The 17360-nt window shown below is 41.8% G+C and overlaps 2 protein-coding genes across 2 annotated transcripts; one reads left to right on the forward strand and one right to left on the reverse strand.

Annotated features, from left to right (window-relative positions):
* Window positions 1–270: 270 nt before the first annotated feature.
* Window positions 271–2507, reverse strand: LOC310871720 (interleukin-1 beta-like; the record flags this gene model as incomplete). Its single annotated transcript, XM_083783359.1, has 5 exons — window positions 2488–2507; window positions 1863–2080; window positions 1303–1479; window positions 1024–1157; window positions 271–492 (listed from the first exon to the last, which is right to left on the reverse strand). Exons 2-5 carry the CDS (start codon window positions 2059–2061, stop codon window positions 271–273), a joined length of 732 nt encoding a protein of 243 aa, XP_083639485.1. The 5' UTR covers window positions 2062–2080; window positions 2488–2507.
* Window positions 2508–11399: 8892 nt separating this feature from the next.
* Window positions 11400–14310, forward strand: LOC310871721 (interleukin-1 beta-like; the record flags this gene model as incomplete). Its single annotated transcript, XM_083783360.1, has 6 exons — window positions 11400–11471; window positions 11682–11899; window positions 13079–13255; window positions 13601–13734; window positions 13857–14103; window positions 14216–14310. Exons 2-6 carry the CDS (start codon window positions 11701–11703, stop codon window positions 14308–14310), a joined length of 852 nt encoding a protein of 283 aa, XP_083639486.1. The 5' UTR covers window positions 11400–11471; window positions 11682–11700.
* Window positions 14311–17360: the final 3050 nt, after the last annotated feature.

Here is a 17360-nt window from a genome sequence, read left to right on the forward strand (position 1 = left end):
TATTTTAAAAGCTTTAAAAGTTATTTTCTCATAGGCATTTCCAGTGGTTCCCTCCAGAAGCGTTCAACAGGGGTGCCCATACCATGGTGTAAATCCAAAATGATGCACACAGGTTTGAAATGGGTATATAAATTATATCACTGATAGTGTTAAAATGTGTCAAACTGAATAAAATGCAACATATTTTACACAATGGGCCTTTTTTCCCCCATTTTCAGGGAAGTTTGGCCCAGTTAGCATCCCTGTTTTAGATGCTCAGAGACAAATCTTCTAACGTTGACGCTCGATGGTGAAGCTTTGGTAGCGGGCAGAGCTCTCTTGGCACATGTCCACTGGCATGCTGTTCTGCTCGGCCGTGCTGATGTACCAGTCAGGGAATTGAGCGGACATGAGGGAGCTGGCATCTCGCCCTGTGTCCCGTCTGAAGAAGAGAAAGCGTACCATGTCGCTGTTCCTGTTTATTCTTCTCAGCTGTTCCTTGTCCTCCAGCTCCTGTGCAAAAAGAACCCAAAGTCAATGGTCAGTGGCTTCATCCTCATAATGAGAAACAAGTAATGTTGTGCTATAGTGCAGTGGTTCCCAAACTTTTTCATGTCAAGGACCCCCAAATTCACACTAATTATCCCGCGGACCCCCATTTGAAAAGACATGCAAGGGACCCCCATAAGAACCAGTTTAATTTAAAGGACCCCCAGTTTGACATGCATTAGTCATATGGACCCCGATTTAATTGCATTTCTATCTCTGAGACCCCAATTTATATTGTAAAATCAATGTTCATTTAACTCCGAGATTGTACAAATGGTACAGATTGTACTAATTTGTACACTCTCAGAGTTACAGACCCATAAGGGTCCATTTTGGTTCCAAACTATCATTTAGCTGGGTACCCCCTGGAACTCCCTCAAGGACCCCTTTGGGAACCACTGCTATAGTGAATGTAGATTATGTAGTATTAATCAGTAGCCTACTCTCACCCAGACCATACAATGAGAACAGAGTATTGTCTGTGCTGTATTTTACCTCCAGCTGCAGGGTTGGCTTCTCAGCATCCATTGCACAGGAAAGGTAGAGGTTTGTGCCCTTGATACCCAAGGTCACAGGTCGGGCATTGGTACTGGGCGCCGGGTGGATGTAGGTGGACATGTTCAGATATGCTGATTGGAGAACAGAGCAAGAATAGAAAAAAAATCAAACCTAAACCTTTAGGGGAACTATAAAATCCTTGTTCATCAACATCAGGTTCAAAAATCTTCCGGGTTCATTTAAAACACTGCTGTTCACTATTCTAGACACACTTACCTATGCGGTCGGTGTTCCCACCCTGCAGCATTACAGCATGGAGCTCCATTGCTTCTTGGACCAGCACCAAATGTCTCTTCTTGCGGTCCGTCACCCTGCACTGGTGCTCTCCTGTCCTGCTGAAGGCTCCATCCATCTCATCCATTGGCTCTGAAGTCAACTCTAACACAATTTGTTCTGATGGGGTGTCAGGAACACGTCATAAATATATTTAATCATATTGCAATAAATGGAATACAGTTATATAAATGGCGTTGTTGGCTCCACAGCTCTTAGGATTGTCTCTAGTTTTAGCTATTCTAAAACCTCCCGTTAATCAGTTTAACTTGAGCCATGCAAAACTTGACAGTTGACACCCAGTTTAACTATAAAACCATGCAACATTGCTGCATATCAGTGTGACATCACAGATTTAGATGCTTTTGGATGCTTTTCTCTGATTTAAGATATACAAAACTTGAGATAAATCCTTAAATGAAAGTGAAAACTTCATGAAAGTTGACATTAACAGACCACATCCTTGTGGCTTTGCATGTGTCCATGTGCACATGTCTGCTTACCGTCTATGGCACTCTCCACTATCATGTTGAGCAGGTCCTCATCTCTGAACTCAGTGCTGCAGGAGAACTCTGACTTGCTGGCCTTTAGCCTCTCCATGGCGACAACAAGGTTGACAACACGTCTCATGGTCAGAGGATGGTGGGATATTTCCAAGTCCAGGCCCTGGGGCATCTTGGCACTTTGAGATTCAAATTCCATGTCTTCTGAGTGGGGAGATCTGGGCACAATGGAATAAGGGTGATTCTTAACAGTAAAGTACTGCTTTGATACAATTTTGTTTGTTTTTCAATCTAAAGTCTGCATCTTGGAGTTACAGTCCTCAAAGGCCTCTGGGGTCCCCAGTCCCCACACACCACATTGAAAACCAATGGAATAATAATAATAATAATAATAATAAGATAACATGCTCAACCTTCCTAATATGAAAGATGACACACACACACACACACACACACACACACACACACACACACACACACACACACACACACAAAATATACATAAGCACACAGACAGAAACCATTTATGACCGAAACCTCTCTTGTGGTCAAGCTTGAGTGTAGAATTGAGCACTACAAGTAAGCAAAACGTAACCAGCACTGCATGAGAGAAAATCTATTTTACCTGAGTAGAAGATAGTAGTCTGAGCTGGTGGTGTGCTAGTTAGTCCTTGTAACAATGGGTTCTGGATAAATGTTGTGACCTGTGGCGTTTATATACTGTAGTAGCAGTGTGTGTGGAATTCCCCATAGATAACAGGAAGTGAAGGTGAAGCTATGGTAGCACGCTCATTCTGATGATGAAATGCTGTACTGCCACATAATACAATACTTTGGTTTAATGGTCATCTATGCAGGCTACTGCTACAAATGGTGATAAAATGATAAAAACACAGGTGCGTGCATGTGTGTGTGTGTGTGTGACAGACCAGATACATTATTATTTTTTAATAATATAAGGTCTAGAAAATTATTGTTCAAATGCACGCAATTCAAAGACACAAAGACACACAGAACTGATCGTCCAGCACCATAGTTCAAGATTCAAAGATTTAGACCTAAGCCCAGTTTATAATTCATCATATAATGGAACATAATTTAGGCATTAGTTGGGAGTAGCTTCAGGCAAATTACATACCGTAGGGGTTATTCTATTATTATAGAATAACAGGAGGAAGGGCGTAATAATTACTCCGTATTCCTGTGAACAAGTGTTCATGGTTCAATCCTCGGCTCCCCCTGCCCCTGGCTTAGTGTGGAAGTGTCCTTGAGCAAGACACTTAACCCCATTACTGCTCCTATTGAGCAGGTTGGTGCCTTGCATTTTTGCCTAGGCTCCACTATCGGTGCATGAATATGTGTGTGAATGTAATGCACATTGTAAGGTGCTTTGGATAAAGGTGCCATATAAAAGCACAATGTTTCTCCTGCATGGAAATTGCATAGCCTCCTGTGCTTTACTGCTCGCCACCTCTTGTTAGGCGTCTGATAAAAATAGAATCTTTCCCATCGACCCCAGTAGGCCTGAGGAAAAAAAACATCTGAATGCATTCAATGCAATAATAATTCCAATCATTCCAGTTGGTGTGCACATTACTTAAAAACATTCAAAAATGACAACAGACAAGATGTTACAGCTGCTTTGATCTATTCTACAATTTCCTAATCTTGACATGTCTGTAATGTCCGACCCTGTCACCCTAGATTAGTTAACTTCTTAAGCAGCGCGGAAATTTCCATCAGTTCAAGTAGCTAGCTTAGTAGACACTAGACTTATAGACTTAACTGAATCACATTTTTACATCTTTCTTCACTTCCTCTTTAGTGGTCAGGGGAAGTTACAGCATTCACCACAGAAGACCCCCCCCCCCGCATGGCCACCAGAAGGTTTGTTTCCCACGTCTTGATATTGGTGCTTTTTGTACAATAATTTTGCACATGGTTATCTTGTGACAGAAAGCTTTTTCCCCCCTTTTCTTCTTTTTCGTAAACATAATTAATAAATAGAATGGCATTTAAACACCATGTAGCTAAATTATCTTAATTATCTAAATTATATAGCAGAAAGAGACAAAAATACAACGATTAGGCGTGTAAACACAAACATTGAAGTGGATCATCATTCATTTCTTACTCTGCCTGATTAATACATTGTCGTATAACAGAGTGCACTCTGAAAATAGCCTGTCTCAAGTTCACGACACCTCGCAGATGTGACACGTTGTGTGTGAGCTAGATCTGCTACTTTCAGTATAAATGAATCAAATAAATAAAAGGTATAAATCTGACAACGTAAAAATTAAAAGGAATATTAGGCGATTATACAATATTTCATGTTCTTGGACAAATGTATACAGGTCTGACTAGCTGGCTGGCTTAATTATGCAAGCCAGTTGTTCCCAAGGCCTGTTCTGTTATTCAAGTCCCACCTGGATTGAGGAGGACAGGAGGGTGATGGTTTGCTTACACTCCTGAGCCTCTTTCTGTGGCAATTTGTGTAACAAAGCAATTTGTGTTGATAGCTGGAGCAAATGTTTGATCAAAGGATTTATCTCTAAAGTGTATGCGATTCCTATCCACACCTTCTACTCATGTAAAATAAGCTAACCAGAATACGATGACTTGGCCGGTCAGTCAGTTGGGGCGTAAGCCTTGTGTGTGGAGACGTCGGCCATGGCTGGCGTGAGCCTTAACCTGTACTGTGCTGTACTCTGAAATAAATCATCTGAAGGAACATCACTCCATCTGCTGTCTGCCGTGTCTCTCAAACTTTCTCCGGTGCTCTCCCAGTTTTCAGTATTTTGTATGGTAGGACTATAGGGTGTCCTGTATAAATAATATACGACAAGAGAAACACTCTTATGCACGCACTCTTATATGATACCTTTTAACATATTGGGTTAAAATTAACAAGCATACAGGGTTTACAGGTTGGGAGGAAAATAGGGAGGTTGTGGACCTGGACAAAGCTATAAACAAGCTGAGATCTGTCTGTAGTGCCAGTGTAAAAAGATGAGAGGTCCGAACACAGATCTGCTCCACAGTGTTTAATTTAATTTTAACCCCCTAGTGGCCAATGACGTTATCTGCGTGTTAAATCAACAAATCCCTCGTGGCCAATGACGTTATCTGCGTAGTAGACTGCCCTGTCAGTACGTCTTATTATAACAAAATAATGGAATTTTTTGACTTTTTCTTTTTGTTGTTGTTATGTAATCTACCAAAAACCGGCCGAAACCCGCGCGATCGTGCACTATCGTGCACGCGCGCCGTCTCTATGTGATCCGCGGCAATTTTTTTGATATTTTGGGATGTTCCTGGACGTTTTTAAGATTAATTTGACTAAGTTATGAAAAAGCTAATGTTAGCTTAGCAATCCGGACAGCCAAGCTATGTGCTAGGGGTCATACTAGCCTCCTTTGTTTACCTCCGTTTGACAGGAAGTGATTTAGCCAGATTTGACACTTTTGCCAAAATCTGAATAATGGTACGTTCCCGCCATCTGGTGGCAATTCTGAGTATTAGTTTGAAAGTGAAAGTAAAACGTGATGTATTTTATTTAGATTGCTGATCCCTCTTATTGCATTAAAATGATGAATGAAGAAATGGGGCATTGGCCAGCATTGGCCAGATTTGGCGACTTTTTGAATGGCAATCGAAAAATGTGAGATATGACCACAATGTCACAAAATGTCTCATTTTATAGCTCCAAGTCACTACTTTACAATGAAAAAATAATTATGATTACAGCTTGTTCCATCGTTTACTTATAAGCTTTTTAGTAGACCTTGGTTTCAGTGATAAGTCAAACCAAGGTGTACTAAAATGCTTATAAGTAAACGATGGAACATGCTAGGAACATTATTTTTTTCCCGGTGTAAACTAGAGACGTGCAGCTTTAAAATGAGATATTTCGTGACATTGTGGTCATATCGCACATTATTCTATTGTCATTCAAAAAGTCGCCAGATCTGGCCCAATGCACAATAAGATGTTATTATTATCTAGCAATAAGAGGGTTTTAAAAACACTGTCATTTTACACAGATTCAACGTTTCAGCCTTTATTGACCTTCATCAGGTGACATAGTTTGTGACACACCTCCCCCGTATACCTGATTTGGGTTTGGCACTCCACTGAAAGCCATTGCTGATGCGCAACCTCTTTTTCTCATTTAGTTCATGCTCTGATGAAGGCTGCATAGCCGAAACGCGTTAGCGTTCCTTTTTGGTGTGTGCCAATAAAGAAATGGAAATGTGAGTACCTTGTCCCCCGCTTGTTTAATTTTTGGATGTGCTACCTTTTTGGATTTTTTTTAAATTCCTATTTTTGATGTATACTTGATTTGGGTTTGGCACTCCACTGAAAGCCATTGCTGATGCGCAACCTCTTTTTCTCATTTACCTCCCTTATATGGTAGTAAGTAGGTCACAGCACATGACGACTGAGACAATAGGGCAGGCAATTACTTCAAACACCATTCTGTGAATGAATAAATAATAATTCAATAATTAGTAATTACCACTGTGGAAAGGCCACCACATCATACACGTCTAAAACTTGCTGGCATAAACTAGCCTCGCAGTGGCTATTATTATTTATTTTATTACTTTACTCTAGTGCCCACATGTGCACACCTTCTACTCCCAGAATATCAGGTTGGACTGTTATGACATATTATTATTCCCTTAATTTAATGTGCACTTTCATACGCCTCACTCAATGATCCCTACTTTCATCTAACGCCACTGTAACGACTGTAATGGACACTTTATTTGTTTTGGGGCGGGATACGGTGAGGATATGCTGTACCTTGTGTTGTTCTGCATAGTGCAGAATAGTTGTGTATATTTAATCTATTCATAGGTGTCGTGGAGTGTCGCTGCCTAGATGCCCATGGGTGAGTGCTTCCAACAAGGTCAGCCAGAGCTCTGAGAGGAGGACTTCAGCAAGGCCAGCCCCGGCCCCTGGGCCAGCTCATTGAGGGAGTTGGTTCTGATCAATGTAAGTAAATAAATAAATAAAATCCTGTGCCTTGGTCCGTTCAGTCTTTACAGTGAGTGTATACTATGCTGTTGTTCTGTATTGACGGTGCTTATAGTTTTCCCTGCCTTTGTATTGCTGTATACAACAGTACTTTCCTTAGTATGTACTCATTTAGACTAGACCTGATGCCGATTGTAAAAATGCCTTTAACTTCAAAATGACAAAAACATTACCTTGCTATACAGTACTGTACACGTGTACATGGCAACAACTACCCCAAAGGGGTTAATGTCTTGAAAGGTAAAAAAAACCCAAAGGGGGTTCCCATCTTGAGAGGTAAAAACCCCAAAAGCTTTTTTCCGTCCTAAATAGGTTGCCGTGCTGCCTCTGGGTGACTGAAATTCCCCCTCGGGATCAATAAAGGTATCTATCTATCTACCATTAGGCCAGATGTTATAATTGCACACAACTTATCTCAAAATCTAATGGATGGATGATGGCCATGAAACCTGCTGAGCGGAATAATTTCCCCTAGCCCCATCCATAAGCCAAAAGGCACATGAAAACTTTATTATGACTTATGGTACTATTTTACTTCAAAGCTTTTACTATCGTTTGCAATGTGTATTAATCAGTAATAATACAAAATGTACCCGTCCTACACACATACACAGTTTGTGTAGGCCCACTAGAGCGTAGTGCTCTAGCATGGCAGTGCCAGTCATGTCTGCCAGATGCACTCTGTGTTTCCTGTATGTACTTTCCCCAAACTGCACGTTCTCGGGCCACATACTGTACCTGACACACATAGTGTGACCTAAATCCATAATATGTTAGTGTTCAGACAGGTGTCCTGTACATGGATACTATACACTTTATGTTCATAGTGACACCTCTGTGACTCAAAAGGAAACACAGGTGATTTGATCTGATGCTGTCACAAACCATGGAACGTGTGCATTCCCCCAACCCACATAGGAGAGTATATGGGAGAGCAATACACAATAGTTGCAATTCATGAGGCAACATACTATTTACTTGCGCAAGCAGAGCGTGCAAGTAAATGTTATCAGTCAGGTGCTACGATGCGTATGTCCCTTAGCAGCATATGATATGACGTCATATGCTGGCACGAAGCAGACCGTGCAGGTATGTTTTCCGTCATGCTACGAAGCGTATGTCCCATGACGTGACATTTTTTCCTCCAAAAGCACGGTACGTAGCAAATAGCTAAACCTAATAATTAAATATTGCAAACGTTCTTTCACAGAGAGGCTGAGATTTGAAAGTTTGTAGCGGTCTACAGACTAGTACTTGCACGCTCTGCTTGCGCACTAGTAGGAATGGCCTACTTGTGTGCAACAAGCAGGTAGGCACTCGACAGAGTGCAGTTCTAGTTACTTGCGCAAGAAGAGCGCGCAAGTAATAGTTTTGCCCGGTCCGTATGCACCGTCCCAGCCAACCCGCCACTTTTGATGCGTATGCAAATAAAACAGCAAATTGTGCCTGATTTGCTGGGACCAGATTACATACATGACCATAATTCTTACGTCATCATTGAGAGCTAGTCATACATATACTATATATATGTAATTTGTAAAATAAAATTGCAAATTGTGCCTGATTTGCTGGGACCAGAGTACATGGTGTGTATATGTATAACTAGCTCTCAATGATGACGTAAGAAATATGTGGATTAAAGGACCCAATGCCAGAGTGTAATTGGTCTTCGATTGTGACGTAATGAGGATATGTTTTAGTGTTGGGAGGATTAAAGGTAATGTTCCTGTGTATACATGTATGTAACCTGGTCCCAGCAAATCAGGCACAATTTGCTGTTTTATTTGCATACGCATCAAAAGTGTTGGGTTGGCTGGGACGTTTTTTGGCGCAAAGTAACCACAGTATACCGCTAATCAACTTACAAATTACATTATATATAGTATATGTATGACTAGCTCTCAATGATGACGTAAGAAATATGGTCATGTATGTAATCTGGTCCCGGCAAATCAGGCACAATTTGCTGTTTTATTTGCATACGCATCAAAAGTGGCGGGTTGGCTGGGACGTTTTTTGGCGCAAAGTAACCACAGTATACCGCTAATCAACTTACACATATATAGTATATGTATGACTAGCTCTCAATGATGACGTAAGAAATATGGTCATGTATGTAATCTGGTCCCAGCATATATATAGTATATGTATAACTAGCTCTCAATGATGACGTAAAGGACCCAATGCCAGAGTGTAATTGGTTTTCAATGGTGACGTAATGACGATATGTTTTAGTGTTGGGAGGATTAAAGGTAATGCTCCTGTGTATACATGTATGTAATCTGGCACCACTGCCGTATCAGGCACAATTTGCTGGGACGGTGCATACGCATCAAAAGTGACAGTTTATAACGGTCGAAAGTACTTGCGCGCTCTGCTTGCGCACTAGTTGGCCATTTATGGCCTACTAGTGTGCAACAAGCAAGTATGCACTCGACAGAGTGCAGTTCTAGTTTACTATGGTTTTGGTATTTCATAGTTATGATTAGGCCTGTTGATTCTGTTAATAGCATCAAAAAAAATATTTTTTACAGAATGCCAGATTGGGTGCCAGATTGCATCTCGTCTAATTCTATATAGAAAGTGAAACTTCCACAACAGGAACTGAAGAAAGATGAGATTCAGCCCTTGTTTGTGCCGGAAGTGCATCAAAATAGAAGCTCCGGGGTGCCAGAGTTGTCTGATCGCTCTTACTCTGAAAGCCATGAACCGGAAACACTTTCCTAAAAAAGTTGACTTTACTAAGTGACCTCACATCCCCGATCATCTTCATTTATTTTTTTACGCTCCAAAAAGCGTTCACATTTTGCGGGAGAGACGGATGTGGAGCAGAAATGAAGCGCCAGCATATCGATCCATTCATCACCATGGAGAGCGCCTAGCCCTCCAAGCAGAACCCAATGGTACTGAAGTTTCTGACATTTTTGACGACACAGACCATGGGGTCCTGTTGCAGCAGTATCCTGCCACCTGGTACGCGGACATAATAAAACATAAACACCGTGTTTACGGCCTGTCTGCGCTCTTTGACGACTTTTTTTTGTGAGGGCTTCTGAATCTGTGAACTATAAGTACCTATACATGCCGCTGCGAATATCTCCTGTGGCGCGGAAGCCGTTAAGTATTTTAAATCTTTGTTTGACCGATTTGGTCGCTTTGATTCTTCTCTTCCTTCCTTGTTTATTGACACCTCATTGTACCGCCTATCTGGCTAGCTAGTGGCGCTATAGCTATGACAGAGCAGATCAGAGGCAGGGACGTAGCCGCACAAGCCAACCGCACACCGGGAGGCGGTACAATAAACGGTAAACAAACAAGAAGAAATAAAGCGACCAAATCGGTCAAACAAAGATTAAAAATACAACGGCTTCCGCGCCACAGGAGATATTCGCAGCGGTTTGTATAGGTACTTATAGTTCACGATTTCAGAAGCCCTCAAAGGAAAACAGGCCGTCAAACGCCGCAGATACGATGTTAGAGAGCATATTTATGTCCGCGTTCCAAAATTCCCATACGAAAATATAGTTATGAACAGGGACCCTACAATAAAGCGACATCAACATTTCAGAAAAGCTTTATGGAGGGTTCCGAGAGGGGCTAGAGAGCGCCTTGGATTAGGAGATACGAGTCATTCTTTCCGCCGCGCTAACATGGGAGTCAATGACAAGCTAATTATTGCACTGAGCGTTAGCATATGGAAAGCGAAAAGCGAAATGCCAAAAAAAAAAAAAGGAAAAATTCTGAATATTCTTATCTCGCCCCGCGCCGCTGGGACGTCGCTAGGATGTCCACAGACGTCGTAGGCACTAATATTTCGGGATCCTTATGACGGTCTCACACGTCGTACGAACTGAAACGGTTAGGACTGGCTACTTGAACTGATGGAATTTTGAGAAGTGAACTCTAGGGTCAGACATTACATGTAACATTAGGAGATTGTAGATTAGATCATTCACTGTACGTGTATACTGTAATGTGTTTTCTGTGGTTTCCTCCTGTATTTCCTTTATTTTTTTAGACCTAGATTATCTCACGGTTTAAGGATAAATGTAAAACTAAAAGTATATTCAGAACATGGGTGGGCATTAGGTAGGATCATCTAGGACACAATACCTTTTAATTAATATAATACTTACACTCATATGGCTAAATACAATACTGATAAATGTAATCTGGTGGATCAGCTGATTCAGCCAAGTGGTCCTTATTTTATTCAAGTCGAGGGGTTTATTGGCACAGGGTTTAAACAGGTGAATGGTATTCTTTGGTGTACCTCAGGACTATTAAACACCAATCCAATTATTTATTGCTTAACCCTGTCTTCTACCCTGAAACTCAAATAGTGTAATTAGTGTGGCACAGCATTTCAACATCAGAATGAGCATGGGGTACCTTCACCCTCCCACTTCCTTCCTGTTGTCATGGGGAATTCCACATAATGGTATATAAATGCCACATGTCACAACATGCATCCAGAAACACATTGTTACGAGGACTAGCAGCACACCAGTGTCTAAAGAGCAGCTTCATACTAATATAAGTGATCTAACAACTTCTACTCAGGTAAAAATAGTTTTTCTCTCATGCAGTGCTGGTTACATTTTGATACTTACTTACTTACTACTCTAATCTTGAGTGTAGATTAGAACTGCAATATAGTCATGAATTTAGTCACAAAATCGGGGTCTGTAGCCTACTGTAGCCTAATGCATATCAAACTGGGGGTCCTTGAAATTACAAAGGTTGAGAATCACTGTCTTATTTTATTCACAGATCTCCCCACTCAGAAGACATGGCATTTGAATCTCAAAGTGCCAAGATGCCCCAGGGCCTGGACTTGGAAATATCCCACCATCCTCTGACCATGAGACGTGTTGTCAACCTTGTTGTCGCCATGGAGAGGCTAAAGGCCAGCAAGTCAGAGTTCTCCTGCAGCACTGAGTTCAGAGATGAGGACCTGCTCAACATGATAGTGGAGAGTGCCATAGACGGTAAGCAGACATGTGCACATGGACACATGCAAAGCCACAAGTCTCTTCATGTCAACTTTCATCAAGGTTGACCTTTACATTTTATTGTACATTTTGTATTATCTTAAAAAGCATTGAATTTCATCTTCTTCTTTATGTTTAGGCAGACATTTTGTCCTGGCCCAAATCTGTGATGTCACACTGACATGACGTTTTGCAGATAAGATAATGGGGGAACACGCTTTTTAGGAGGACCCTGTAGTTTCAGGTTGTACACTGGAATCAAATCACATATTAGCTTCCTTTGGTTCCCTGTAGTGGGAACGAGATTGATTGTGGCTCCAAAGGTGTATTCTTTAAGGTTTTTAAATTAATAACATCTCGTTTCAGAAAGTTGTAAAGCCTTGCCCTTCGACTCAGTTTCCTCTACAAGACTCAGTGTGACAAATGTATTGACCAGCCATTCAAGTAACCTTAGTCAGGGCTTGGGAGACCGTATCTGGGTTCAACATCAGGACACATTACGCTTATAGTTTGCAATACTCCCACAGAATCTCGCATTCTCATATCTCATTTCTGAACTTCCAGTGTGTCTGTGTCACCGGAAGTTCGGGCCAGGAAATAACTGTCCTCTAGTAATTTAATTTGACCTATTGATGAATGAGGATTTGGTATTGACAATTATATAACCTATCAACCTCAAAATATTTAGATTAAAATAAATCTACCAAACTTGAATGATCAAAATACAGGGCTGTAGTTTACCTGTCTTTCAAGGAACTATACAGGGAAACTGAGAAATCTCCAATAATTCAGCACCACAGATTTTACATGTTGCTTTCAAGGTAGATTACCATTTAGACATGTTGAATATTGTATTATTTAAAAGGATTTTCTTTCTTTGGCTTTTCACTCTGAATCCTGGAGATGCTGTTGAACATTTACATACAATGGCAAATAAATGCATTTAATTAAAGCACACTGAAAAACAACAACTGTCATGATGACTATAGAAAGTAGTAGCCTGCTGTCATGTTTTGCAAAATTGCATTAGGCCATGTGTATTGAAAACTCATTGCTTACCGGTATAAGGACTTTATACTGTAGGCCTAGTGCTTATATGACATTGGTGGTACTCGCCGAAAACAGAATTCTTGACTTGTGGTTTGAGGGCTTCCCTATGTTTTTTCACCCCATCAGAACACATTGTGTTAGAGTTGACTTCAGAGCCAATGGATGAGATGGATGGAGCCTTCAGCTGGAGAGGAGAGCACCAGTGCAGGGTGACGGACCGCAAGAAGAGACATTTGGTGCTGGTCCAAGAAGCAATGGAGCTCCGTGCTGTGTTGCTGCAGGGTGGGAACACCGACCGCATAGGTAGGTGACGGTGTGTCGACTCTAGCCCATTTAGGCCTGACGTCGAAATTTATAAAATGTCTTCTAAATCTTGACAGTTTTCGGTCAGAGTTTGTGCCACATTTTCACGATTTTTTCAAAAATCATTCATAGCGCGCCACTCGGTGGCGCGCTATGAGCTTGTAGATCTGCTATTTTTCAATAGCAAAATTATAACATAATGTTTAAAACACCAACAGGGGTTCCCGCCCAAAATGGGAGGATGGTGGGAGAATAGTGAACAGCAGTTTCTTGAGGGGCGCTATAGACAAACGAGGAGTTTACCTAAAGGTTTAGATTGACTTTTCTTTCTGTTCTTTTAATCAGCATATCTGAACATGTCCACCTACATCCACCCGGCGCCCAGTACCAATGACCTCCCTGTGACCTTGGGTATCAAGGGCACAAACCTCTACCTTTCCTGTGCAAAGGTTGCTGGGAAGCCAACCCTGCAGCTGGAGGTAATATACATTACAGCCCAGTAAAAATACTCAATTATGGTCCTGACTCCTGGGCTATACTGATTGATTTACAGTAGGCTACCGCACGTAAATGACTCGTTTCTGTTAACATGAGAATTAAGCTGCTGACCATTGACTTTGGTTTCTTCCTCGCCACACAGCCGGAGGACAAGGAACAGCTGAGAAGAATAAACAGTAACAGCGACATGGTACGCTTTGTCTTCTTCAGACGGGTCACAGGGCGAGATGCCAGCTCCCTCAGGTCCGCTCAATTCCCTGAATGGTACATCAGCACGGCCGAGCAGAACAGCATGCCAGTGGGCATGTGCCAAGAGAGCTCTGCGCACTACCAAAGCTTCACCGTCGAACGTCAGTAGTTAGAAGATTTGTCTCCGAGCATCTAAAACAGGGATGCACAAACATGGCCCGAACTCAGAAGAAGGGGAAAAAATGCCCATTGTAGGCCCATTGTCTCCACCAGCCGAAGGCATTAAGGAGAGTCTGTTTTTCACTCCGTTTCACACCGTTGCCCTGGCTGATGCCCTGGATGCCAACGACGAACCTCTGCCACCATGAGGCCGATTTTGTACATTTCTGTACATTACTACTCTACATTTCATCCATACATCTCGCAAATCTGCATGTACACTATCTCCATAGTCAACACGGACCTGTCCGCTTCCCCATATTCCATCCCCATTGACTAAGATTGCCTTCCAAAGTTTGCAGGATTGGTCCGTTTTGAACAAAATGCCTCAAATCATGAACATTTCTGTGAAATAATGCAAGAACATTCCCACTAGGTAGAGGAACAAATGCCACTTATAAAACCCCACATCAGCCTCATGGTGGCGCTATAACAGGCCAATGCATTTTTTCACCTGTGCGCTATACCTGCACCCATCTATGGACAACTTTGTAGGCCTATGCACTCCCTAGCCAAGGAAAAACCTTTGCTCTGCATTTTCCACATCTGCCTGTTATAGCGCCACCATGAGGCCAATTTTGGACAAACTTATCCTGTTGGAGATGGATGGTGTGGGCACCCCTGGTTGCTGGAGGGAACTACTGGCAAAATAATGTGTACTGTATGAGTAGAGTACAGCAAGCTTCGGTGTATTGACTTTGTCAAAGTTCACCACAAAGTGTCTTCATTGTGTTTATTGTTCTATTAGCATTCACATATTTATTGTAGTGATATTTCACTGTATTGTTTTTGAAAAGTATTTATTTATTTATACAAAATTGTTGCTAGATAGGTATAAATATATTTATTGATCATTTGTAATTTCCTCACCATGTTTATGCCGTGGAGTGCAACAAATCTTTAACCAGATACATTGTGTAATTTCTCTAAACTACAGCACAATAAACTTCAATTGATTGAATTGATAGAGAGCATAGATTCATGGTTCATGTGAATTGCCCAGGTCAACTAATATCCCCTGAGATTCATTTTCAACCCTTTCTTACATGGATCCCTCCTGTGACACACCTCCCACACCTACCTTTTAACATTCTAGGCAATCCAGCTAGATAGTAGTTTTTGAAACATGTTGATTAGGACCAAAGTGGTAGATAGATAGACTGACATCGCCAACCTAACCCTGTAGTTGCGGGGCTAAATAGTAAAGGTTATAGATGTGAAAAGTCCAACCTGATATTCTGGGAGTAGAAGGTGTGCACATGTGGGCACTAGAGTAAAGTAATAAAAATAAAAATAATAGCCACTGCGAGGCTAGTTTATGCCAGCTAGTTTTAGACTTGTATGATGTGGTGGTCTTTCCACAGTGATAATTACTAATTATTGAATTATTATTTATTCATTCACAGAATGGTGTTTGAAGTAATTGCCTGCCCTATTGTCTCAATGTGCTGTGACCTACTACCATATAAGGGAGGTGTGTCACAAACTATGTCACCTGATGAAGGTCAACAAAGGCTGAAACGTTGAATCTGTGTAAAATGACAGTGTTTTTCAAATAAAATTAAACACTGTGGAGCAGATCTGTTTTCGGTGTAGTCGGACCTCTCATCTTTTTACACTGGCACTACAGGAAAGGCCATCGTCTGGGGTTCAAGAAGGCGCAGAACATTCTAGGCAATCCAGCTATCGCCAACCTAACCCTGTAGTTGCGGGGCTAAATAATAGTAAAGGTTATAGATGTGAAAAGTCAAACCGAAAACAACGTCTCAGTGATCACATTGCAGTAACTGCTGGGAGAGTCTGTGCCATATGATTACTTAAAAAGAAAAAGTAAAATGTCAGCTTATTTTTTTTTGGAAAGGTTGAGATTCCAAAACTATGCTATTCGCACGCACGCACGCGCACGCATGCACGCACACACACATAAGTTGTCGAGGACAACTTGTGATAGGCACAAAAAAAAGTATACAAACCCCCTAGTCTCTGCAGTAGTGGGCAATGCTGGGCATGAACCCCTGTGGCCGGATTCACAGAACTCCATTCTAACAAAGGATATTCCCTCTTTGTGTTTGATGATAGAGTGTTGTTCACATTGGTCCAACATTTCCCATAGGTGGGTTGAGATCTGCTGACTGCAAAGGCCAAAGCAAATGATTCGCAAAATTAATACTGCCCTGTGGATGGGGGACAGTCATCCTGGAGGAGACCGCTGATAAAGGAAAAATGTTCTATAATGATGTTATGAAATAACTGGCACAAACTGACCTTTGTGAAATAGCCTATGTGAGATTTGCGAGAACAGACTTATCACAGGACTGTGTTGTGCTCCCTGGCCTGTCATCATGCACCGGTGGCCCCCAGAGAGAGAGACGGGCCCCCAACACTCCCTTCCTCCCCTGACCTTGTTTATGCATTTTTTAGATAACCGATATCAACTAAATCCTGCATTCACCTTCGTGTTCCATGAGAATTAGATAAACGTTAGACTACCGGTATGTGAGTTTGCTTGCAGACTGTCTGTGTTCATTCTGTCTTACGCCCTTCTGTGTAGTAGATCAGAGGTTCTCAACCCTTTCAATTCAATTCCAGGCACCGGTTTGAGAACTCCTGTGCTAGATCCTCCTTTTACTATACTCTATCATCTGTGTTCTAAGAGTTTGTTTCTAGCAAGGATATTTAAGATTTCTACCACATCGTTTGCATTGTTTTCCACTACCAAGTGAGTGGGAGTGAGGCCTTGTCTCTTTGGACGTAGGCCAATTTTATAAACATGTTGCACAAAATCATAACTTGCTTTCATTCACTGTGACATCAGTCCAACTTCTCATACAAGAAAAGAAAGTGCATGAGTCGCGATACAACACGTTGTGAACTTATAGATTGGCTATTTTCACTATTATTATACGTATAGGGCTTAAGTGGTTTAAGGGCGGCTGTGGCTCAAGAGGTAGGGCATGTTGTCCAATGATCCATGGGTGGTTGGCGGTTCAAATCCCAGCTCCTCATGTCGAAGTGTCCTTGGGCAAGACACTGAACCCTACATTGCCTCCAATGAGTCGGTCGGTGTGAGCTTGCCACCATTGGTGTGTGAATGTGGGAAGTGAGGCTGCTGGCGTCGACTGTTCGCCGCTTCACCTCCCACTGTATGAATGAATGAACCATTGTAAGCGCTTTGAGTAGGCACGTAGTGCATAGAAAA

Source organism: Protomyctophum parallelum, assembly GCF_964188405.1.
Source record: "Protomyctophum parallelum genome assembly, chromosome: 15".
Taxonomy (NCBI): domain Eukaryota; kingdom Metazoa; phylum Chordata; class Actinopteri; order Myctophiformes; family Myctophidae; genus Protomyctophum; species Protomyctophum parallelum.